The 25,329-nt window shown below is 51.2% G+C and overlaps 1 protein-coding gene across 2 annotated transcripts; it reads right to left on the bottom strand.

The window, feature by feature from the left end:
• Positions 1-9,529: 9,529 nt before the first annotated feature.
• On the bottom strand, positions 9,530-10,799 carry LOC142570533 (uncharacterized). Of its 2 annotated transcripts, none has more exons than XM_075678910.1 (2): positions 10,202-10,799; positions 9,530-9,694 (listed from the first exon to the last, which is right to left on the bottom strand). In XM_075678910.1, exons 1-2 carry the CDS (start codon positions 10,695-10,697, stop codon positions 9,654-9,656), a joined length of 537 nt encoding a protein of 178 aa, XP_075535025.1. In that variant the 5' UTR covers positions 10,698-10,799; the 3' UTR covers positions 9,530-9,653. The 2 variants fall into 2 exon arrangements, with proteins under 2 accessions (XP_075535025.1, XP_075535030.1); XM_075678915.1 differs by having other exon boundaries at positions 10,206-10,799.
• Between the last annotated feature and the right edge of the window lie 14,530 nt (positions 10,800-25,329).

The following is a 25,329-nucleotide window of genomic DNA, read 5'->3' as shown; positions in this document are numbered from 1 at the left end:
GCCAACCCTAACAGCATCTCCGGCGGGGGAGGAAGATTCCGACGTGTAGGGGCCAGCAGCCGCTGTACGAGGAATCGGCGTTTCGGTATCAGGATTCCCCGTAGAGGTCACGAACCCTTCGTTCGTAGCAGGTAGATTCCGGGGAGTGGTCATCCGTCCTCGTGGCGCTCTTGTGACTTTTCTCCTTGGTCCGGTCCGGTGAAAGTGGTCTTTGCAAGCAGGTCTCGCAACTTTTCGTCTCCTGCGTGGGCAAGCAATCACCCCAGAACAGTGCCGGACCCACAACCACAAAGCAGCGAGCACAAGGCCACTCTCCCCCAAGACACACCCGGCTTTTAACAAAAAAAGGAAACCCCCTACACCTTTCCCATTCCCTACGCGCGTCCTCCCCCCCTCAACACTAAAACCAGCCATTTCTTGAAGGCGTTAGGACGTGGTTATTAAAATCAGCTAACAATCGGCTTCACTTCGGAAAAACATATGAATGCACGAAAAAAATGCCACGGAAACCCGGATGAGCATGCGGCTTTCGATACTCTAGGGGCAACGACTTAAACCGTCGGCGTTGCCGTTAAGCTTACCCTTCTTGTAGCGAATATCGAAGGTGTACTGTTGAAGAGCCAAGCTCCAGCGCAAAAGACGATCGTTTTTCGTAGACATGGACTGCAGCCATGTGAGGGGACAGTGGTCAGTCTCAATGGTGAATCTTGAGCCAGCGATATAGCAAGCTAGCTTCCGTACCGCCCAAACTACGCAGGCGCATTCCTTTTCTGATGCACTGTATGCTTCCTCACGAACTGAAAGCTTTCTACTGGCGTACAGTACATGATGTTCGTTCTCGTCATCTTTCTTTTGACAGAGCACCACCCCCATACCCCTGTCACTGGCATCACACTGAAGACTGAATGGCTTAGAGTAGTCGGGCGCGTTCAACACTGGCTGACTCGTTAGTGCGTTGTTCAGCATACTAAAAGCCTTTTCTTTTGCGTCATACCACTTCACCGTTTGTGGTTCTGTTTTTCTGAGAGCATCCGTTAAAGGACTCGCAATCTCGGAATACCGCGGAATATATCATTGGTAATAACCTGCCAAGCCAAGGAATGATCTGATATACCGCTTGGTGCGTGGTTGTGGGAAGTTGTCTATCGCGGTTAGTTTAACCTCGGAAGGCCGACGATGGCCTTGCCCTATTACATGACCTAGATAAGCTACCTCCGCGCGCCCTAATTGGCATTTGGGAGCCCTAACAGTTAAGTTGGCCTCTCGTAGCCGACACAACACGGTTCGCAGTTGTTGCATATGGTCCGCCCATGATGAAGAAAAGATAGCTATGTCATCGAGATAGGGAAGTGCAAAGTCCTCCATTCCTCGTAGCACCTGGTCCATAAGGCTAGAGAAGCAATATGGCGCATTCTTCAATCCAAAACTCAGGACTTTCGGACGAAAGGTTCCCATCGGGGAAATAAACGCTGCAAGCCTGCTTGCCCTCTCGGTCAACGGAACCTGCCAATAGCCTCTGACTAAATCGAGCGTAGAAATGAAATTAGCACTGCTCACTTTCTCAAGCCTTTCCTCGATATGCGGTGTTGGATAAGTCTGGTCCTTCGTGATTAAATTGAGCCTGCGGTAGTCGATACATGGCCGCGGCTCTTTTCCTGGGACCTCAACCAAGATAAGAGGTGAGGTATAATCACTCTCTCCTGGCTCGATTACACCTAGTTCTAACATCTTGTTTATTTCAGCGGTCATGACTTCACGTTGACGAGGCGAAACGCGACAAGCTTTCGAACGAACAGGGTCCGACGAGGTTAACTCGATATCGTGAACGATCGCAGTCGTCCTGCCCGGTGTGTCTGAAAATACGTCTTTAAATTCAAACACGAGTTCCCTCAGTTCGGCCTTCTGAATGGGATTCAACTCCGCCTGTTCTACTAACTTATCAATGGTCTCGTCAATGTCCTTTGTCTCCGTCACTGCTGTTAACTCTGGAAAGTCGACAGGCATTTCCTCAGGTTGGTTAAGGGACATGTGCACAAAGGCTTCCCTCTGCCTGTAGGGTTTAAGTAGATTGCTATGGTGCACTTGTGGTGTCCTTCGTTTTCCCGGTACCGTGATTACGTAGTTTGTTTCAGATAATTTCTGAATTATGTCAACCGGTCCTTCCCATTAAACCTCTAGTTTGTTTTTCAACGAGGGTTTCAGGTTCATTACCTTTTCCCCAACTTTAATGTGTCGCGTGCGAGCCGTCCTGTCATAGTAATGCTCAGCATTGTTTTGTGCTTTACGCATTTCCTGCGCTCAACAACCATTGTGGCAGGGCTTAGGTTTAACAACTTTCTCCTACATTCTGCCTCTCGCGACATTTCAGGCTCCGCTGCTTTCCTGGTTTTTTCATTAGCTGGCGTACTTTCCGCCTCATCCCCTATAGGGCTATCCTGTTCAGTACTGGTTGACGAATCAGCTGTCAAACCTGTTTTCTCCACCACAGGACATTCGTACACTGCCTTGGAACGAGTTAGGGCTTGCACTGTTCCCTCACTAAACCCGATTCCGTTGCGTCGTAGCAAATCCTCTGATTTGTTAGAAAACAAATATGGATACTGCGGCGGGAGATGTGCCGAGACGGCGGCTTCAGTGTCCAGTACTCCGAAAGGGCCTTCAATGCGAATTTTGGCCACCGGGAGACAAACACTGGAAGCCTCTACGGCTTGCCTTATCGAAGCACATACCCCCGTCAACTGGCCTTCCTCTACGTACGACAAGTGCACTACGTCCATTGTGGCTGCCGAGTCGCGAAGCACTCTACACGGTTTGCCGTTTACCATGAAGTCTTGAATGTATGGTTCTAGCAAGCTCAGATTTTCTGTGTTACTACTTAGTGACATCAACACTAGTTTGGGATTTCTGCATCCCACGGAGATATGCCCCGTTTGCCGGCAGTTGTAGCAAACTACTGGTTTCTTGGCCTCGAAAGCCTTTTTCTTTTGCTTTTCTGCCCTCTGTTTGGGTGACTCCTTTTCTCCTTCGCTGTCCTCGTCACTACTTTTCCCTGAATCTGATGTTTCCTTTGTTTTATACCGACTCGATTTTGACCATCGTTTTGGCTAGTCGGGTCTGCATTTATTCATCTCCTCCTTAGGAGCTTCGCTGCCTTCGTCCGCACGGCGAGTTACGTACTCCTCAGCGAGATTGGTCGCTCTCGAAACAGTGTCTACGCCTGGCCTATCATGAACCCAATACTTGATGTTTACTGGCAGCCGGCGGTAGAACTGTTCTAAAGCAACGCACTGCATTGTCTTTTCGGCGTCGCCGAGTGCACCCTCTTCTCTGAGCCATTCCTTCAGGTTTACCTCCAAGGTGTACGCAAAGTCTGAATATGACTCACTTTTGGTCTTCTCGACTTCCCTGAACTTTCGCCTGAATGCTTCAGCTGAGAATCCATACTTTTTAAGCAGATTTACTTTGACTTCATCGAAGTCCTCTGCTTCTTCCTTCCCCATGCGGGCGATAATATCAGCTACCTCACGTGGCGGTAACGTAAGGAAGCGTTGCGGCCACGTGTTTCTCGCGAATTTCGCCATCTCACACGTGCGCTCAAACTGTACCAGAAAAAGACCTATGTCCCCTCCTACTGCGTAGGGTGCCACCAAGTCTGTCATTCTGCGCTCGCTTTCACGTGCCTCTGTGCTAGGTCTTTCGCTATTTTGTGCTTTCAGAAGCTCAATCTCTAGGCGCTTCATTTCGAGGTCGCGCTCTTCCTTGGCCTTACGTGCTGCCAGCTCGCGCTCTTCTTCCTCTAGGCCCTTACGCTCTCCTTTTTCCTCTTTCTCTAGACGCTTACGCTCTTCCTCTCTCTCTTTAATGCTCTCTAGGCATTCCGTCAGTTCCGGTCGCTGCCCCGGTCGCTTCGATCTGCCCCGGTCGCTTCGATCGCCTCAATGATCTCCGGCTTTCTCTTTGATTCGGCAATTTGGAGGCCCAACTTTTTGGCCAAGCTCAACAACTCCGGCTTCTTTAGTGCCTTCAAGTTCATGGCTGCCCTTAGTGCTGCTAAACCTTCTCTCTATACAACCTTGACGTACTCAAACTTCCGTCAACGGTTTAAAGAAAAATCACTGCTATGTACTTTCCAAAAATACGTAAAAGCCAAGTGATATCTCAGTGAAGAAAAGCCGTGCACTCACCATATGCAGTCATGATCCAGACATCTTCCTTCCGAATGTTGTTGCCAGGACGAAGAGGCTACGATCTCGTAGTTGTCGTTCAAGTTGGGGTCTCCAGGATGCCGTATCCCAATCGCTGCCAGTCAGTTTGTTGCGCTTCAGGGGCGATCCCACCGCTGCCACCCGTTTGTTGCACTTCAGGGGTGATCCCACCGTTAGCAACCAGTTTGTTGCGTTTGTAGGCGATCCCACCGCTGCCACCAGTTTGTTGCGTACTCCAGGGTAGCGTATCGTACTGCTGCCGAGATGTAGCGGCGCCTGCCTATCGAAGCTCGACCGACATTACTTATTGGGTAGCATGGCGTTGTCGGCGGGCTGCAGGCATCCGGTAGATCATGGCGACCAAGCAGGGGCGAGACGATTTGCTAGTGCGAAACTTGCACGGTTTATTCAAAGGTAGTTGAAAGAAAATGAGAAAAGCATGAAGTATGAAGTCTATCAAAAGTACATTTCGGAGCCCCTTAAATAGGCTCTCTACAAGTGTGGGCGGGATCTTGCTTCCGTCGATGACACGTGACAGGCACGGAGAGAGGGCACCTCCTCCTGCAATACCGAGCACGGGCAGGAGAAGTCGATCCTCTTTTCGACGAATCCGGGGAGAAGGTCGGGTGAATGACCTCTCCGGCGCCGTGGGGTCCGGCCAAGAGAGGGTAAGGGGGGATGAGGTAGCACCCACGGTGCCACGACCATGAGAGGTGAAGGGGATGAGGTATCACCCACGGTGCCACGACCATGAGAGGGGAAGGGGATGACGTATCACCCACGGTGCCACGACCATGTAGAGGGTAAGGGGGGACGATCTGTCGCCCGTGGGCACCGGCCTAGAGGGTAGGGTGAATGACCTGTCGCCACGTGGTGTCAGACGCCAACCCTAACAGTCTCTCTCCTACCGCTGCTCTCGCTGTCGCTCCGCGTAGATACGCTGCTCTTCAGGCGCACGGATCACGCGTGGCCTTCCCATAGCAACGGTGCATGGAGCGAAATGGTACTAAAAGTTCCCTTGGCCGCCTTATCAGGCCCACACTACGTCACACATTCACAGAGACATAGCTGCGACGGAGCGCCGTTTTCGACGCAGGCGGCCGTTAAACTGAGCTCCGACGCGAGCGGCGATACGAGTGCTTTTTACAGCGAAGCTGCATATGGCTAGCCGATGCGTCCATTCGTCCATCTGTCGGTCGCCTGTACGCCGAAAACTCCTCCGGCGCAACCCCATGCGCATGCGCTAAAAAAGAAAGAGAGGCAGCGATTAGCCAACATCACCTATTAGCCATGGAGTTAGTAGACTATTAGCGGCGAGAATTTGGAGTGGCGCCCTCTCGCGAGTGACGTCACGGCCAGGACGCCACTCGCTCCGGCTCGCTCGGATGCCGCGCGCGCTCGTTCCCTTCGTTCATGCTTGAGGTGTAGGTGGCTCGAGCCGTACTTAATGAAGGATATCTCGGCTTCTTTCTGCTGCCAGGCCTGAACCGCAGTTCCTTCTTTAAAAGCGCGTGACTCGAGAAAATGTGTGGCTTGGAGATCACAAGCTATGTAGCGTTGAAGGGGCACACTGATCTTGCAATTCATGTATGAGCCCTGTCGGTCCACAAATTTTGCGTAAAAGTAATGTTGAAGATGTGTACAATGCTTCGCTCAACATTTAACATTCCCTTAGTACTTAGCTATGAGAGACATTGCATTTTACGCGAAAGAAAAATCTTGGTCATTGGTGTCAACATGTTATCTGTGTTAGAAAAACACTGACCAGCGAAGTTTTCATTATTTTTATTACTCTGATGAGTTGTTCTTGTCAGATAAGGCCACTTATTAATGCGTAAAAGAAATTGGTAGGCGCGCATTTTGTATACAAAAGTTTACTCCTACTTTCACCGCTCTCTGAAACAAGCCCTCATAAAACGAATTGCTCATGGCTGCTAACACGATGGCGCGTCATATGTAGAGTATTGACATATATCATTAATTCACAAGTACCATTGTAGCAATGACTTGAAAGAAAAGTTTCGTGGTTAAGAACGAGATCCAATCAAATGCAAGCGATGAAATGTTTCGTGGTGGCACTCAGTAGCTTTTATCGGCAATATGGCACACCCCTCACGCCATGGTAGCAACCGATTGTCGTTATGGCGAGGCAGGCATTGTTTTCGAAACCCTTCGGCAGGCATTGTTTTCGAAACCCTTCAGTTCACTACAAGTTCGAACTGAAACCATGAAGCAGTCTTTTACAGCCTCAATTGCAATGCCTAAAATATACTCGAAGTACAACAGCGCAGCTTAGGGTGCCTAGAAAAGGAAAATTCAAGCACCTTCTGCCTCACCGTGTCTCGATTCAGCGTTGTTTAATTATACAAACGGAGAACTATTCGCTTCGTCGGTACATGAAAGAGAACCTCGCAAACCTTCATAACGGATTTAGCACAAGCGTTACATATATCATTTGATTTTTGACCCTCCACTGAGGAATAATGATGTCTTCAACATGTCCCATACTACTAATGAATGACGCTTCGGCTTCTTTCTGGCTGCAGCCATACGGTCCAAAATGCATATTTCACTAAAAAATTTGGGCCGAGCGGCCTGTATCAGTTCGCCAAACAGATTCGTCATGCATATTCCTCAAGCAACAAACACTAGTAAATTTACTCAAGTCAGTTGAACGTGTAGCACGGAAAATGGTATATATATATATATATATATATATATATATATATATATATATATATATATATATATATATATATATATATATATATATATATATATATATATTGGTAGATTCCTTTTCGTATTCTGCAAACAGCTGTAAGCCTCCATTAGCTTTACTTCAAATTACCGCGATTTGAAATAAACACGAGATTAACCGCCTAATTTTGAGAAGCAGTTAGAAAAGCTAGTGGTGCTGGTAGAATATGAACTGCAGTGTTAGTTAAGTCATGTTACTGCCGAGAATTTCTGTGAAGAAATGCAAAAATTCGAAATATACCATAAACTACTCATCGTGAGCAAACCTGTTTTAGCGGAATAAAATAAATTAAAAATTACATTGGGGGGTTCTACGTGCCAAAACCTCTTTCTTATCGTGAGGCACGCCGTAGCGAGGGACTCCGGAAATTTGGACCACCTGGGGTTCTTTAACATGCACCTAAATCTAAGTACACAGGTTTCGCATTTCGCCTCCATCGAAATCCGGCTGCCGTGGCCCGGATTCGATCCCGCGTTTTCGTGCTTAGCAGCCCAACACCATAGCCACTAAGCAACTGATTAAAACCAAGTTAACAATTGTAGAAGTCATATAAACATTGCATTTATGACATAATTGTTGCACCGCGGCAGATATGGTATAATAGCTGGATTCTCGTATGCTATGTTTTTGCGGTTGTCGATTCGCGCATGAAAAACCCGCAATGAGCTGATTTGCGCTCCTTCAGCTGGCACTATAGCGTTGCAATTGAGAACTGTATTGTCGACTAAGAAATAAGCTCTTTGAATAAATTTTCGTGAACGAAGACGTCGCAAAAATATATTTTAGACGACCGCCATAAATATACAAGAAGAGGGAACGACAGCGAACAAACGAAAACACTGCAAAAGGCGCCCCGATTTCAGGGACCATATGGACACCGCCTTAGCTGTAGCAGACGACAGGCGCGAGTCCTCGCCCTGACGTCACGCGAGCGGCGCTCGCAGCGCCCCTGTAGTTCGTTCTTAGGGCTAATAGACAGCACAAGGCCTGTTCTCTCGGATCCATAACGTCACGCTACCTGGCCCGATATTTCCATTGACAAGGCTGGCGTGATGAAGGCGGTAACGTCAAAATCGCTGTTGCCTACTCGGGAACATCTCCATTAGATTCTATGGCAGTCGGGCCAGGTAACATGACGTCATGGATCGGAGTGAAAAGGTTTTGTGCTATCTAGGTGGTGTTGGATTAGCCGCACCAGTAGAGACGTCGTTGCTCTCCGTCGCAGCCGGGCGCACGCACAGCAGTTTCTGCCCAGCTCCGAAATAGGCAGGCCACGCGTCATACGTTCACTCGAGGAGCAGGCAGCTTTCGATCAGCAACACCGCGAGCAGAACCGGGAACACCCGCCGAGGTTGCTCAGTGGCGATAGTGTTGGGCTGCTGAGCGCGAGGTCGCGGGATCGAATCCCGGCCATGGCGGCCTCATTTCGATGGGGTTGAAATGCGAGAACACCCGTGTGCTTAGACTTAGGTGCACGTTAAAGAACCCCAGGTGGTCGAAAATTCCGGAGTCCTCCACTACGGCGTGCCTCACAATTAGAAAGTGGTTTTGGCACGTAAAACCCCGCATTTTTTTTTTTTTTTAGAACCGGGAACGAGCTCGTGAACGCCGTGCCGAAGCTGCAGCCCGGGCATAAGAACAGGCTCGTGCAGCCGAGCGCAAGCAGCAAATGCGTACCGAGGATCCGGCAGCCTACCAAGCAGTCGTTTAATAAACCGTCGGCATTAACCGAATGTTTAACACCGGGGCCGCACATTTCAGTTTCGCTGGTTAACCATCTGTACAGAGTGCTTCGGCGGTGATTTTTGTTGGCTCGTTCACTCAATATTTAGGGGAGAGTTTTCCCGTGCGGACGTCATATCCCGTATCTTAGCTTCGCTGTAAAAAATAAACAGTTACCCAATTTATCGTAACTTAAGATGGATGCACAGGACGGGACTCGCCAGTTCAGTATGCAGGCGAGCGCAACGGGGCTCATTTGTCGCGGAATCGGGCATCATACAAGCTACTGACGACCCGATTCCTTGCAGCTCAGTGACGTCACAGTTTGCCGACTTAACCGGATAACAGTCCTGTTGTGGGACTTGTACAGTGAAGCTGTATATAGCTGTTCTCCAGTGGCGGTCGATGTCCGTTCGCCTAGGCGAAGAATAAGTTCGTCTCCAGTTTCTCGCGAATGCTCTGTAGCTCTGTCTTCGAAAAAAGTTACAGTAATTTGTCTATGAGAACTTATTACGCGGACTTTCATTCACTGGTCGTAATTAGTTCACAACGAAGTTCAGAGCGGAAGAGGTGACGATTCGTGGAAATCGCATTTGTGCGTTGAATGACTAGTGAAGAGAGCAGATGAAACCATGCTTCGCGGCAATGGTGCATTAATCTGCAGCGGTCTATGCACTATGCATGCTCGTTCTAAGCGAAGGTGATGTGTGCCGTCAGCGAAGCAAGTGGTCATCCGCATGCCCCGACTCAGGCAAATGCACAGCACACGAGTGCCGACAACGCGGGCCGTAAGACCGAGGTGTACGCAGAAGCGATAACAGACGCATTGAACAAGCAAGAATAGAAGTAAAAGAATGCTTTATTGGGAATAAAAACCACGTTATATAAGAGACGTGGTGCATAGCGCGACATTAAACGACGTCGGGCATGCTGAGGGATAAGAAGGGACCGACGCCGCTGCGGTCCTAGCCGAACAAGGGTGAGTCCGACGGACAGGTCAAGGTGGCTGAAAAGAAAGAAAAGCAGGGACATGATAGCAACAAGCCGCAATTAGTCCAATGGAGCAGCAAGGAAGTGCGAAATTAGTACGAGGGAAGGCGGGAACAGAAAATCGAGTCGAAGGCAACATCAACGGTGTCCGCACAGATCGATCGAGGTGGCAAGGCGGGCAGAAGTACCAAGTTTTCTTTGCTTATGCATTAGGTTGTGCAAAATAGGAAAGTGTTCGGACCCAAGGCCAAAAGCGGGTAACACGGCCAACATTAAATATTATACAGCCGTGGCAGTAAGAGTCCTAATGCGTAAGAGTGTGGAATACTTAACAGCAGCAAGACTATGGGAACGCAAACTAGTGGCACGCAAACTTGAGTAGGCTGATACATAAGCCTACGCGAGATGGGTGCCACTGGTTTATTATATTACGGTATATTTATATTAAGTGGCTGCAATTTGATGGCGCCTGCTCGGGATGCTGCCGTGCCCTGTATACGTATACTATAGGAATTACAACTACCCACGGTTTCCACGGTTCCAGCAGCTGTAGTCGCGGTCAAAGGGGCGTCGCTCTCAGGAGTGGTAGAGCTCAGGCCACTCGAGCTGCTTGCCACCTGCGCGGGAGGGCCTTCGCGGCTCTCAGAAGACGTTGTCGCCGGAGAGACGACCGTCAGACTGCTGCCCGCCGGAGAGATGGCGGTGGAGAGGCGACCTTCAGTATCGGTAGTTTCGCCTAGGGACGACGTGACGGCTGCCTCGGAATCTGAGGGACTCTGGACGGCAGTCCCGGGAACGGACGGCAACGATGTTGGTTTATCCGCTGCGGGGGAGTCTTTCTCCAGCCCTTGTTGCGGCGGTTCGGGTTGCTGTTCGGGCTGCTGCTCAGGGCTCTGCTGCTGCTCTGGCGCCTGTTCCAGTCGCTGAGCGGATCCGAAGAGCCACGGTAGTCGACTACGCAGCCTTTCTCGGGCATGGCTGCAGCACTTGCAACCGCAACAGCTCATCAGTTGGCCCATGGCTTCGTTCTCGTGTACTCCGCAGCGTACGCAGTTGACGGTTGCAGCGTGTCTCGCTTCGGGCGGCTGATCAGAGGCGGCGACCGGATGGCAGCGCTGCGTGTTGTGGCGGCTTGCGCTGCCAGCGCTTCCAGTTTTACGGGTTTTGGCGAGTGACGTCAACCGAGCTAGTGACCAACAGTGCGCGAGTTGTGCTTATCGAAATGGCAACGTCATGCAGGTAGGTATAGCGTGACCTTCGAGTGAGACATGAAACTATACGTCTTTCCGATCCCATCACGGAATTACTTTCGCTGTACTCGACGCACTTGTAGCACAGGGCAATCGCTGCGTAGCTTGAGCAGCGGCTAGTAGATATCAGCGCTCTAGGAATACTGTCTGATAACCAGTGTGCTCGATAGCGCGATCCAAGCATGCGTAATTCTAGATCTGCCTTGAGCAAAACTAACAAAAATGATCTTCGCGTCGATTCTCTACATAACTCGAGCACATAACCCTAACAGTGTTCTTTTTTTCACCCTCAGATATTATAAAACGAACACAATGGTTTAATTTCAATTATGCAGAAGCGGCAAAAAAATAGCAAGAAAGAAATTAAAAAAACAATGCCTAATGCACCCTTAGCATGGTCCGCATACTGCCATCTCCGTTTTGTATCTTCTACCTGTAGCTTCGTTCTGTGTTAGCGGTGCACTAAGTCCGCGAGCCACCGCTTCCATTTACGGATACGCGCTGCGCAACCACGCTCACGAAGGCAGGGCACGTTCTGCAGGGCGCTAATAAATCCTGTTTGAATCGCACCGCTGGTACGAGTTGTTGTGGTCGTACCCGCTGGTACGATTTGTTGGGAACTCGGCGCTGACGCCCGTGGTTGTACCTGGGTCGCAAGCCCCAAGGGTAGCGTTGGCCTGGCGGCCTGGGGTACAACTGGAAGCATCCGAAGGTCCCGGCAAAGCATGAGTCGACTGGTAACAACAAAACAACTTGTTTATTTTAACATCGCAAAGAGTTGGCGGTCAGGTTGGCCGAAGTAGAGAGACGGGAGAGCACTTTACTCAACAGAAGAAATCGGAGCCCTCCTTTTGGCGTCCGGGGGCAGCTGTTTTTATACTCTCGCAGTTGAGGGCAAGAAGGAACCCCTCAATAGACGAGCACGTGATTGTACAATGGGCTAAGGTGACGTACCCTGTCGTAGCGCCGCCGGTCGGGCACAAAGACTGGGAGGAGTAGGTAACCTCGGCTCTCGTAGCGCCTCTGGTCGGGCACAATGACTGAGAGGAGAAGGTGACCCCCTGCTGTCGCATCGCCGCCGGTCGGGCACAATGGCACATACACTCACACACGCACATGAAGACACGTGGCATCGGAACATGCCTGGAAACGCCTGGAAACGCCTGGCGGGGAGCGTAGCGGCGACGCCGAACGGGCCAAAATGTCTGCCGCATTGTTGCAGTCGCGCCGGCTAAACCGCGCGTCGTAGGCGAAACGTAACAGACCGCCCCGCCGGGGGAAGGAGATCCCGATGGACAGGGGACTGCATCCGCTGTCCGGAGGGATGTCGCTCGATGATGCTCATAACCGAAGTCGGGCGTCCCTCGACGTTTCTTGAGCGCAGCGCACAGAGAAGGCCTCGTTCTCTCGTTCAGGTTCGCACAGGACACTGCAAAGTGACTTCGGGAGAGTTCACATTCTTGTTCTCGTTCCCGGCAAGCGTTAGAACTACGCTGAAACTCAACCGCTCAGTCAGCAAGCACGGCACAACCCTCACTAAGCCCTGCCAGGCTCTTTCCCCTTTTTATACCACTGCCTAGTTCCTTACAGTAGTCTAGCATCACTCAGAACGCGTCCACAAATTGGAAAATTGCACTAGAAAGCATATCATCACTTTGAAACACTAAACAAAAGCAATATGTTAAACAATCCGGCCTCAGGAAGAAAAACATCAGTAACAAACAATTTTGAGGCTGATTCCTACGTTAGGGGCTTCGACTTAAGCCATCGGCGTTACCGTTGAGACTCCCCTTTTTGTAACGCACCTCAAAGGAATATTGTTGCAAAGCGAGGCTCCAGCGCAGGAGGCGGCCATTTTTGGGAGAGATGGTCTGCAGCCATTGGAGAGGGCAGTGATCCGTCTCAATGATAAACCTCGAGCCGGCTAGATAGCATGACAATTTCTGAACGGCCCACACGAGACATGCACACCCTTTCTCGGTGGCGCTATACGCCTGCTCACGACTGGTCAGCTTACGACTAGCATACAGGACGGGGTGTTCTACTTCTCCCTTTTCCCGTTGGCACAGTACAACGCCCATGCCTCGCTCACTAGCATCGCACTGAACAATGAACCCTTTTGTATAGTCTGGCGATCGTAGCACAGGCTGGCTTGTTAGGGCACTCTTTAGGGCGCTAAAAGCTCTTTCCTTTGTCTCGTCCCAGACGACTGTTTGGGGCTCTGTCTTTCTTAGAGCATCCGTCAGGGGAGCCGCGATATCAGAGTACCTGGGGATGTACCTCTGATAGTAGCCGGCCACACCTAAGAACGACCGAATATCGGTCTTCGTGCGCGGTTGCGGAAAGTCTCGCACAGCGGCCACTTTTATTTCAGAGGGGCGGCGACGACCCTGACCAATCACGTGACCGAGGTAGACAACCTCGGCCTGTGCTAACTGGCACTTAGGAGCCTTGACTCTCAAGCCCGCTTCGCGCAGGCGGGTTAGCACTGCCCGCAAGTGTGCCATATGCTCAGACCAGGATGCGGAGAATATCGCTACGTCGTCTAGATACGGTAAAGCGAATTCTTGCTGTCCCCGCAACACTTTATCCATGAGGCTTGAAAAACAGTATGGCGCGTTCTTCAAACCAAAACTCAACACTTTAGGACGGAATGTTCCAATTGGTGAAATGAACGCCGCATACCTACTAGCCTCTTCTGTAAGTGGAACCTGCCAATAACCCCTGACAAGATCTAGGGTGGAAATAAACTGAGCGCTACTAACTTTCTCAAGGCGCTCCTCGATGTTAGGGATCGGATAAATTTGATCCTTAGTGATGGAATTAAGCCTGCGGTAGTCGACGCAAGGACGAGGTTCCTTGCCCGGTACCTCAACTAAAATCAAAGGGGAGGTATAATCACTCTCACCTGCCTCAATAACACCGAGCTGTAGCATTTTCTTTACCTCAGCCTCCATAATATCGTTCTGGGGGGGTGACACCCGATACGCCTTGGATCGTACTGGCTCTGGGGAGGTAAGTTCTATATCATGAGTAAGTACAGAAGTCCTACCAGGCCTCTCAGAGAACAGACCTTGAAACTCTTGTAATAGCTGGTGTAGTTCGGTTTTCTGCTCAGGCGACAGCGGTGCTTTACTGATAAGTCACTAATGACTTCACCGGTGTCTTCCCTGTTCGTCACTGAGCCTAGTCCCGGAAGCTCGACCGGAAGCTCTTCAGGAACGTTTACCGTCATGCACACCACTGCTTCCCTTTGTCTATAAGGTTTGAGCAGATTACAGTGGTAAACTTGCTGTGCATTCCGCGTTCCTGGCAGACTTACCACGTAGTTAACGCCCGACAGTTTCTGAACAATTCGTGCTGGGCCCTCCCACTGCACGTCTAGTTTGTTGTTTAGCGATGTGCGCAATATCATGACCTCATCGCCCACCTCAAAACGACGGGCCCTGGCTGTCCGATCATAATAAACCTTGGCCCTCTGCTGGGCCTTTGCCATTGCTTCACCTGACAACTCCTGTGCCCTTCTTAAGCGTTCGAGGAGCTTAAGCACGTACTCCACCACGACTGGGTCGTCGCCCCTGCCTTCCCACGATTCTCGAAGCATGCGAAGCGGAGACCGAAGCGAGCGACCGTACACCAGTTCAGCTGGCGAAAACCCCGTAGCTGCACGCGGCGCGGTCCTTAATGCAAACATCACCCCAGGCAGACACAGCTCCCAGTCAGTTCGATGTTCAAAACACAATGCTCTCACCACGCGCTTCATGACGGAGTGGAGCTTCTCAACGGAATTCGACTGTGGGTGGTACACTGAGCTGTGTAGCAGCTTTACCCCACACCTTTCGAGAAAAGTTGTCGTCAAAGCGCTAGTAAACACTGTGCCCTGATCTGATTGGATTTCTGCAGGAAAACCAACTCGCGCAAATATGGACAGTAGTGCATTGACTATCTCAACTGAGCTGAGATCTTTAAGCGGCACTGCTTCAGGGAACTTTGTCGCTGGGCAGATCACAGTCAAAATGTGTCTGTACCCCGTGGCTGTTACCGGCAGAGGTCCCACTGTATCAATAACGAGCCGTCTAAAAGGCTCCGTAATGATAGGTACCAATTTCAACGGCGCCCTTGATTTGTCCCCTGGTTTGCCCACCCGCTGACAAGTGTCACATGTCCTCACGAAATGGTCTGCGTCCCGAAAACACCCTGGCCAATAGTACTCTTGCAAGAGACGGTCCTTAGTTTTCTTAACTCCAAGGTGTCCGGACCACGAACCCCCGTGCGACAAGCGCAACAGATCCTGACGATAGCATTGAGGCACGATCAGCTGATCGAACTCCACTCCTCTGCGGTCTAGATACTTCCGGTACAGGACTCCACCTCGTTCCACAAAACGCGCATTTTTCCTGGCGATACCTTCCTTGACATTGCAGCGTATGTTTTCTAGGCTACCATCCTTCTTTTGCTCGGCTATCAAAGCCGACCGGCTGACTTTTAGCAACCTATCAAGTCCGTCTGACGTAGGCGCGATGAGCAAATCAGTAGATAGCTCTTCTAACTTTCCCGTGTCGGGCATTTCCTCTCCAGTATCTGGCGCCTTCAACGCTACAGACTCAATTTTATTCAGTTCGGGCGTGCTCTGAATATCAGCTTGCTGCGCCTCTGACCCTTTTTCGTTGTTTGATAACGTCGGCCCCGCAACTACCGCCTTTGCAGCGAGCTCCCGAACCTTCGACCTGGTTAAGGCCTGAACACTAGCTTCACCAAACAAAAGCCCCTTCTCGCGCAGGAGGTGATCGGACCTGTTTGAAAATAGGTACGGGTACTGAGGTGGCAGCATAGATGACACTGCGGCCTCCGTCTCAAGCGCTCCGAAAGGTCCTTCAATAAGCACTTTTGCTACCGGCAGACACACGCTATGAGCTTCCACGGCTTGCTTGATCCATGCGCACTCGCCCGTGAACATATGGGGTTCTACATAAGACGGGTGAACTACATCCATTGTAGCTGCGGAATCGCGAAGCACTCGGCACTCTTTCCCGTTCCCGAGGAGGTCTCGCATGTAAGGCTCGAGAAGCTTCATGTTCTCGTCAGTGCTGCCTATTGAAAAAAACACAACTTTTGGTGTTGTTTCCGGACACTGCGCCGAAAAGTGACCCGGCTTCTGGCACGTATAACAAACGCGCGCTCGCCTCATCTCGAACCGCTTTCTGCGTTTGGCTGCCGCCGTCTCTTTACGTTTGGTCGGACTGCTTTCACTCGCATCCTCACTACGCGTGTTCCCCTTTGCTCTCATGGGTGTGAACTTCGGCCTCTCAAACTTCGAGCCAAATTCACCCTTTTGACCGTCCTTAGCTCCGCGAGCCCGACGCGTCACAAACTCCTCGGCTAGCTCAGCGGCTTTAGCCACCGTACAAACGTCTGGCCTATCCAAGACCCAGTATCGCACGTTCTCCGGTAACCGACTATAAAACTGTTCTAGCCCGAAACACTGCAGAACTTTATCGTGGTCACCAAACGCTTTCTCTTCTTTGAGCCACTCCTGCATGTTTGACATAAGCCTATACGCAAACTCTGTATATGACTCACTTCTGCTTTTCTCATTTTCCCGAAACTTCCGACGGAACGCCTCCGCTGACAGCCGGTACTTTTTTAGAAGACTCGATTTCACTGTGTCGAAATCCTCTGCCTCCTCTCTATCCAAGCGAGCGACTACGTCGGCCGCCTCGCCGGGTAACAAAGTGAGCAAGCGCTGTGGCCACGTTTCCCGAGAGAACCCCTGCTTCTCGCACGTTCGCTCAAAGTTAACCAGGAACAAACCAATGTCCTCTCCAAGCTTAAACGGCCGCATCAGGTCAGTCATTTTGAACAATACGCGTTCTCCTGCACCGTGTGCCTGACTTCCATTACGAGCGCGTTCCATCTCTACCTCAAGACGCTTCATTTCCAAAGCGTGTTGACGGTCACGCTCTTGTTGCTCTCGCTCTTTCTGTTCTTTACGTTCACGCTCTTCTTTTTCTTTCTGTTCTTTAAGTTCGCGCTCTTCTCTTTTTGCAGTCTCCCTCTCCTCAATGGTCTCAAGGCATTCCGACAGCTCGTCATCCTCAGCTTCTAACTCAAGAATAGCCTTTAGCAGTTCCGGTTTTCTGAGTTTGTCTGAGACATCCAGACCCAACTCTCTTGCAAGCTCCAACAATTTCGGTTTGCGCAACGACTTGAAATCCATGGCTGCTCTGAATGCTGCTTTCTCTACTGCCTATTATTGTCTTGCCGCAAACTAACCCGGCAGCAACGACAACCACAATTACCAGCTCTGTTTCTGACACTAACAAAAGCCTGGCAAAGCTCAGAAGAAGAAAGTCCCGCACTCACCAAACCTCGCAGCCAAGAGTCCAGCGCAGTCGTTCCGCTGCAGGCAACCAGTCATCACACAGGGCTCGTTGCACTGCTCCCGGATCGTTGTTGAGCTGCTCAGCATACAGTCAACTGCATATCTTCGATGCTGGCCTTCGTTGTCGCGATCTCACCGCTGGCAAACAGTTGTTGCAAATGGGTCACAAGCCCCAAGGGTAGCGTTGGCCTGGCGGCCTGGGGCACAGCTGAGGCACAGGCCGCCAACGACGGAGGCACAGCTTCGCTGCTGGCCTCCGTTGTCGCGATCCCACCGCTGGCAGACAGTTGTTTGAATCGCACCGCTGGTACGAGTTGTTGTGGTCGTACCCGCTGGTACGATTTGTTGGGAACTCGGCGCTGACGCCCGTGGTTGTACCTGGGTCGCAAGCCCCAAGGGTAGCGTTGGCCTGGCGGCCTGGGGTACAACTGGAAGCATCCGAAGGTCCCGGCAAAGCATGAGTCGACTGGTAACAACAAAACAACTTGTTTATTTTAACATCGCAAAGAGTTGGCGGTCAGGTTGGCCGAAGTAGAGAGACGGGAGAGCACTTTACTCAACAGAAGAAATCGGAGCCCTCCTTTTGGCGTCCGGGGGCAGCTGTTTTTATACTCTCGCAGTTGAGGGCAAGAAGGAACCCCTCAATAGACGAGCACGTGATTGTACAATGGGCTAAGGTGACGTACCCTGTCGTAGCGCCGCCGGTCGGGCACAAAGACTGGGAGGAGTAGGTAACCTCGGCTCTCGTAGCGCCTCTGGTCGGGCACAATGACTGAGAGGAGAAGGTGACCCCCTGCTGTCGCATCGCCGCCGGTCGGGCACAATGGCACATACACTCACACACGCACATGAAGACACGTGGCATCGGAACATGCCTGGAAACGCCTGGAAACGCCTGGCGGGGAGCGTAGCGGCGACGCCGAACGGGCCAAAATGTCTGCCGCATTGTTGCAGTCGCGCCGGCTAAACCGCGCGTCGTAGGCGAAACGTAACAATCCCCAGACTGAATTGAGTTCTAGGGTTTTACTTGCCAAAACCACGATTTGATTATGAAGCACGCCGTAGTATGGGTCTCCGGGTTAGTTTTGACCACCAGGGGATCTTTAAACGTGCCCAAAATACACAGGACCACGGGCGTTGTTGCGTTTCGCCCCTATCAAAATGCGGTCGCCGCGGCCGGGATTTGAGCCCGCGACCTCGTGTTTAGCAGCGCAACAATATACCATAGCCGCTTAGCAACCAATCGTCGTGCAGAAAAACGGGCGGAAGACCGCTTCCAGAGGGGGTGGGGGGTGTAAACTTCGCTCGCTGCTGCTGCAGCGCTTCCTCACGCCAGCGTTTTGGTAGCGAGTGCCCACGGTCATCAAGTGTGATTTGTACATATCTGCCTGCGCGCGCTGACACCATATTGTTTAATTTAGTTGGTAAGTGAATGTTTCTATGTTTAAATGGCCGATAAAACTTCTATCCTTACTTCGTACAGCTGTCTACTAATTTGCTATTGCAACCGATGCTTCGCCTTTCTGGCGAAACTGCTACTTTTGCGTTACTGTTATCAGACCAAAACGTGTACGTCGTTTATAATTTTCAGAACAGTAATATTGCTGGTATTAAGTTGCCAAGAAGCTGAAAAAATACTTTGTCATAGACCTCACTGATAAGCAGATAAACTATCATGATTATGCAAGATTGTTTATAACGCAGTCACTGGCCTTTAGAGGATGTTGCGATGTTGCTGTAACGCCATATGGTTTTAGGAAACTGTGCAAGTTTGCTGGACTGCTTGCTTTTTTTGTGATTGTTAAGGAAGTAGTGCGTCGGTTCATCGCGTAATAAGTTTTCCCTATAAACGAAGGGCAGACAGTTACAATAAGGTATATGCAGCAGAGGAAATTTCATCAGTGCGGTGAAGAGGCAACTGTCATCCGCATTCTGTGCCAGTGTCGGCAGTAACGTGTACAGAGACGCTAATTTACCGCTGTAGCTCAACAAGATCGACGACCGGCTTCTGCGGGTAGAAGTACCCTACAACATATGCGTGGCTCGATATCCAGTCAGAATACCGTGAAAATACTGATGCGCTTTTTTTTTTCGATCCACCGGACTCAGTGAACGTCTGCAGTAGTTAGTAATTCCTTCTCTCTCTCTCTCTCTCTCTCTCTATCTTTCTCTCCTCTTGACTGGAAATGTTACCGCGGCAGAGGAAGTCACCTTTAGGTAGGTACTGAAAGAATCATATTGAGTAAAAAACTGAGTAATGTAATTAATTGACCAAGTCTAGCTTAGTCTAAATGGCAAGTTTACCGCTTTCTTTTTTGTATATATATAGCCTCGCCTAAAATCAACGTTTAGCGCTTCGGGACTATGTTCCCATTCGGGAATATCGGGTAGCCATTCCATTACCATACGATTCCGGGTGTCTGAATATGTAGAATGATACCGGAATAATTCAAACTCCGGAGTTTCCGCTCCACAACTCTGGTATCCACCATTCTCAAGGTACGTGTTGTGCACGAAACACGGCCAATATTGTCAAGCGCCGAGTCTGAATGATGTGTTGTATTGTTATAACATTGAATTGTTATATGCCCAAACTCTTTATTGTATAAGATTTAGTATGCAACACCGTATACCATGTTCCTATGTATCACATACAGCCCTTCCTGTTACAATCCCTGATGGGATTCACAGTATCAATAAATGCAATTAATGAATGAAATGAAATGTGTAGTAATGAGCGCCGCGGGGGCTTTATCTCTGCGTTGCCACAGATGCATCCATTTAGTCCTCAGTGGTACTGTTAGGGACAGTCGCCGTTTTGTCGGAACAGCAGGAACCGTTTGTAGGGGATGTGGACAGTTGTAATTCACAAGCAGCAAGTTCATGCTCGAGGATTCCTATGATTAAATGTGGCGCCCAGTCCGCCCTTTTTTCGTATAGCGGTCGCACCTGTTGTGTATTCGTTCTCATTTTTATTAGGAATCGTCGTCAAAAGTGCAGTGAATGAGGTTGGACGGTCTCCATACTCCATGGGTCCCAGACTGAGCAAACCCAGATAGATTGAAAAAAAAATATGTGTATATATATATATATATATATATATATATATATATATATATATATATATATATATATATATATTGTCACGTGGTGGTGACGTTAAGAACACAGTAGCAATACTGTGAAAGGCAAACCAAGATTTTATTGGGCGAACCTGTGCCCACAAAACAGGCCACACTTATAGCACAACGAAAGCGGCGAACAGAGTCGGCGATCGTCGGAAATCTGATCAGCGGGTCAGGCGCGTCGGCTTTTATAGAGCAGTCGTCGAATGTTCCAGACTAATCGTTTGGACCCGCGTGCCTTCCACAAAGTTCTACACCATTCGCGTTACGCGATGAAATCAGATAACACAAGGTTCGGCGACAACAGACAGCCGGGTAGAAGCATCGATAACTTTCCAGAAACGTCGGATACATGCAGGCGCGTCCGTCGCTGTGCGATTACAGTTGTTAAGCGGCGAAACGTGGTCGCCCGATAAAGATAAGCACACGTGTCAATACCCCCCTCTTAAAAAGCATCGACCCGATGCTGCATACAAACGAAAGTAATAAAGGAAAACACCCGTAGCAAAGAAAACAATAAGGAAGTTCGTCAGCGCCCGTAAAAGGGTTTCAGACGCACCACGTGGACCACTTCAGATCGTGCGCGGCGCCGCTGTGAATGCGAAATTCCGTCTGGCACGACCTCATAGTCCAGTGCGCCAATACGTCGAATGACCTTGTAGGGTCCGAAATAGCGGCGCAATAGTTTCTCACTCAGACCTCGTCGGCGTATCGGTGTCCAAACCCAAACACGGTCGCCGGGCTGGTACTCGACGAAGCGTCGTCGGAGGTTGTCGGCTGTCGGTCCTCTGTTGGTTCTTGATCCATAGGCGGGCGAGCTGTCGGGCTTCTTCGGCGCGCTGCAGATAGCTAGCGACGTCAACATTCTCTTCGTCAGTGACGTGGGGCAGCATGGCGTCGAGCGTCGTTGTCGGGATCCTGCCGTAAACCAGCTTAAACGGCGTGATCTGTGTTGTTTCTTGCACTGCCGTGTTGTAAGCGAAAGTTACATACGGCAGGACCGCGTCCCACGTCTTGTGCTCGACGTCGACGTACATTGATAGCATGTCGGTGAGGGTCTTGTTCAGGCGCTCCGTGAGACCATTCGTCTGCGGATGGTAGGCAGTTGTCCTCCTGTGGCTTGTCTGGCTATACTGCAGAATGGCCTGGGTGAGCTCTGCTGTAAAAGCCGTTCCTCTGTCGGTGATGAGGACTTCTGGAGCACCATGTCGCAGCAGGATGTTCTCGACGAAAAATTTCGCCACTTCGGCTGCGCTGCCTTTTGGTAGAGCTTTATTCAGCAAAGCGGGTGAGATAGTCCGTCGCCACGACGATCCATTTATTCCCGGATGTTGACATCGGAAACGGCCCCAACAAATCCATCCCAATCTGCTGGAATGGTCGGCGAGGAGGTTCGATCGGCTGTAGTAATCCTGCTGGCCTTCTCGGTGGTGTCTTGCTTCGTTGACAGTCTCGGCATGTCTTGACGTAACGGGCGACGTCGGCGGTCAGACGCGGCCAGTAATACTTTTCCTGTATTCTCGACAGCATCCGGGAGAACCCCAGGTGCCCAGCGGTTGGATCGTCGTGTAGGGCGTGCAGTATTTCTGGACGCAGCGCTGAGGGTACAACAAGAAGGTAGCTGGCGCGGACTGGTGAGAAGTTCTTCTTCACGAGCAGGTTGTTTTGTAGCGTGAACGAAGAAAACCCGCGCTTAAATGCCCTAGGGACAACGTCAGTGTTCCTTTCCAAATACTCGACGAGGCCTTTTAGCTCCGGGTCTGCTCGTTGCTGTTTAGTGAAGTCTTCCGCGCTTATTATCCCAAGGAAGGCGTCGTCGTCCTCGTCGTCTTGCGGCGGGGGATCGATGGGGGCGCGTGATAAGCAGTCGGCGTCGGAGTGTTTTCTTCCGGACTTGTATATTACCGTGACGTCATATTCTTGTAGTCTGAGGCTCCACCGCGCCAGCCGTCCTGAAGGGTCCTTTAAGTTAGCTAGCCAACACAACGCGTGGTGGTCGCTGACGACTTTGAATGGCCTGCCATAGAGGTAAGGGCGGAATTTAGCTGTAGCCCAAATGATGGCGAGGCATTCCTTTTCAGTCGTAGAATAATTGCTTTCCGCTTTTGACAGCGACCGGCTAGCATACGATATCACCCGTTCAAGTCCTTCTTTCCTCTGAACTAGGACGGCACCGAGGCCTAGGCTACTGGCGTCAGTGTGGATTTCGGTATCGGCGTCCTCGTCGAAGTGTGCAAGTACCGGCGGTGACTGCATGCGTCGTTTGAGTTCTTCAAATGCCTTGGCCTGCGGCGTTTCCCACTTGAACTCGACATCACATTTGGTTAGATGTGTTAGCGGCTCCGCGATGCGTGAAAAGTCCTTGACAAAGCGCCTATAGTAGGCACACATGCCAAGGAATCTGCGCACTGCCTTCTTGTCGGTTGGCTGCGGGAACTTTGCGATGGCAGCTGTCTTCTGTGGGTCGGGGCGTACTCCTGATTTGCTGATGACGTGGCCTAGAAACAAAAGCTCATCGTAAGCGAATCGGCACTTTTCTGCCTTCAGAGTGAGCCCTGATGACTTGATGGCCTCTAGTACTGTCGCAAGCCGCCTCAGGTGATCGTCGAAATTTCCGGCGAAGACGACGACGTCATCCAAGTAAACGAGACAGGTCTGCCACTTCAATCCTGCTAAAACCGTGTCCATCACGCGCTGGAACGTTGCAGGCGCCGAGCACAGTCCGAATGGCATAACCTTGAACTCGTAGAGGCCGTCTGGGGTGATGAAGGCCGTCTTTTCGCGATCTCTTTCGTCGACTTCTATTTGCCAATAGCCAGACTTGAGGTCCATTGACGAGAAGTATTTAGCGTTGCAGAGCCGATCCAGTGCGTCGTCTATCCGTGGGAGGGGGTATACGTCCTTCTTCGTGATCTTGTTCAGACGACGGTAATCGACGCAGAAACGCAGGGTTCCGTCCTTTTTTTTCACCAAGACTACAGGAGATGCCCACGGGCTTTTGGACGGCTGGATGATGTCGTCGCGCAGCATTTCGTCGACTTGGTGCCTTATAGCTTCGCGTTCTCGCGTCGAAACTCGGTATGGGCTCTGGCGGAGAGGTCGAGCGCCCTCTTCGGTTATTATGCGATGCTTTGCGACTGGGGTTCGTCGAATCCTTGATGACGTCGAAAAGCACTCTTTGTATCGTCGAAGTAGACTTCTGAGCTGTTGTTGCTTAATCGCGGGGAGACGAAGTCTGGCTCGGCAACTAAGGTCGTCGGGTGGATGCGGCGGAATCCGAGAGGACAAACGCATTGCTGTTTTCCAGAATTTCCTCGATGTATGCGATCGTCGTGCCCTTGTTGATGTGCTTGAACTCCTGGCTGAAGTTTGTCAGCAACACTTTCGTGTTTCCTCCGTGCAGTCGAGCGATCCCTCTTGCGACGCAAATTTCACGGTCTAGCAGTAGACGTTGGTCACCTTCGATGACGCCTTCTACGTCAGCGAGTGTTTCGGTGCCGACCGAAATAACAATGCTGGAGCGAGGCGGGATGCTCACTTGATGTTCGAGCACACTCAAGGCATGGTGACTACGAGGGCTCTCCGGCGGTATCGCATGATCTTCCGACAGCGTTATGGACTTCGACTTCAGGTCGATGACTGCGCCGTGTTGGTTGAGGAAGTCCATGCCGAGAATGACGTCTCGTGAACACTGTTGGAGGATAACGAAGGTGACAGGGTAAGTGCGGTCGTGAATGGTAATTCCTGCCGTGCACATTCCTGTCGGCGTAATCAGGTGTCCTCCAGTGGTCCGAATTTGAGGGCCTTCCCATGCAGTCTTAACCTTCTTTAACTGGACGGCGATGTGTCCACTCATGACTGAGTAATCGGCGCCTGTGTCGACTAAGGCGCTGACTGCGTGGCCGTCTAGAAGCACGTCGAGGTCGGTGGTTCTTTGTCTTGCATTGCAGTTGAGTCTTGGCGTCAGATCACGGCTGCGTCGTGTTGAACTGAAGCTGGTACGTCGCATCGTCAAGTCGTCTTTCGTCGGTGTAGTCTTGGCTTCCTGACTTCCTCGGGACGGCGGCGTGTCGTTATTATGTCGTCGAGATGGTTTCTTCGGCGTCTTCGTCGGCGGCGGAGGATCTTCGTCAGTTCGACGAACAGCAACCGCACCTCCATCGGTTGCTGCCTTTAGTTTTCCGGATATGGGCTCGCTGACCGGCCCCGGGCTGGGCCAGTGTATGGTCGGCGCTGCGGCGACAGGTAGCGGCCTGGTGATGGCGAACGCGACGGTCGTCGAGAGCTCCACTGAGTAGCGGCGAGGTAGACGGCGATAAGCCGGGGGCGTTCACCTTGCTGCGGGCGCGGAGCGTTCACGGCGAAACCTCGCAGTCCCATCTCCCGGTATGGACATCGTCGGTAGACGTGACCCGCTTCTCCGCAGTGGTAGCAGAGCGGGCGGTGGTCAGGAGCGCGCCAAATGTCCGTCTTCCTCGCGTAGGTGCGCTGGACGACGGGTGGTCGTGCTGGCTGCGGCGGCGGCGGACGACGGAACTGCGGCGTGACAGGGCCCTGGCGCGGTCGCGGAGGGGGACCTTGACGGCGCGCGACGGCGGCGTAGGTCATCGCTTGCGGCTCAGGCTGCGGCGATTCAGGGGCTACTCCAAGCTGTTGTTGGAGCTCCTCACGCACGGCGTCGGCAATCGAAGCCACTTGAGGCTGTGATGATGGGAACAGCTTTTGTAGCTCCTCCCGCACGACAGCTCGGATAGTCTCGCGTAGGTCGTCAGTGGCCAGTGATTGAACCCCGGCGTAGTTTGTATAGTTCGTGCGGCGATCGAATTGCCGGTTCCGGATCTCGAGTGTCTTCTCAATGTTCGTCGCCTCGCGAAGAAACTCTTCGACGGTCTTC

This window comes from Dermacentor variabilis, chromosome 1 (assembly GCF_050947875.1).
Source record: "Dermacentor variabilis isolate Ectoservices chromosome 1, ASM5094787v1, whole genome shotgun sequence".
Lineage (NCBI taxonomy): Eukaryota > Metazoa > Arthropoda > Arachnida > Ixodida > Ixodidae > Dermacentor > Dermacentor variabilis.
This window is presented reverse-complemented; position numbering and strand designations above follow the sequence as displayed.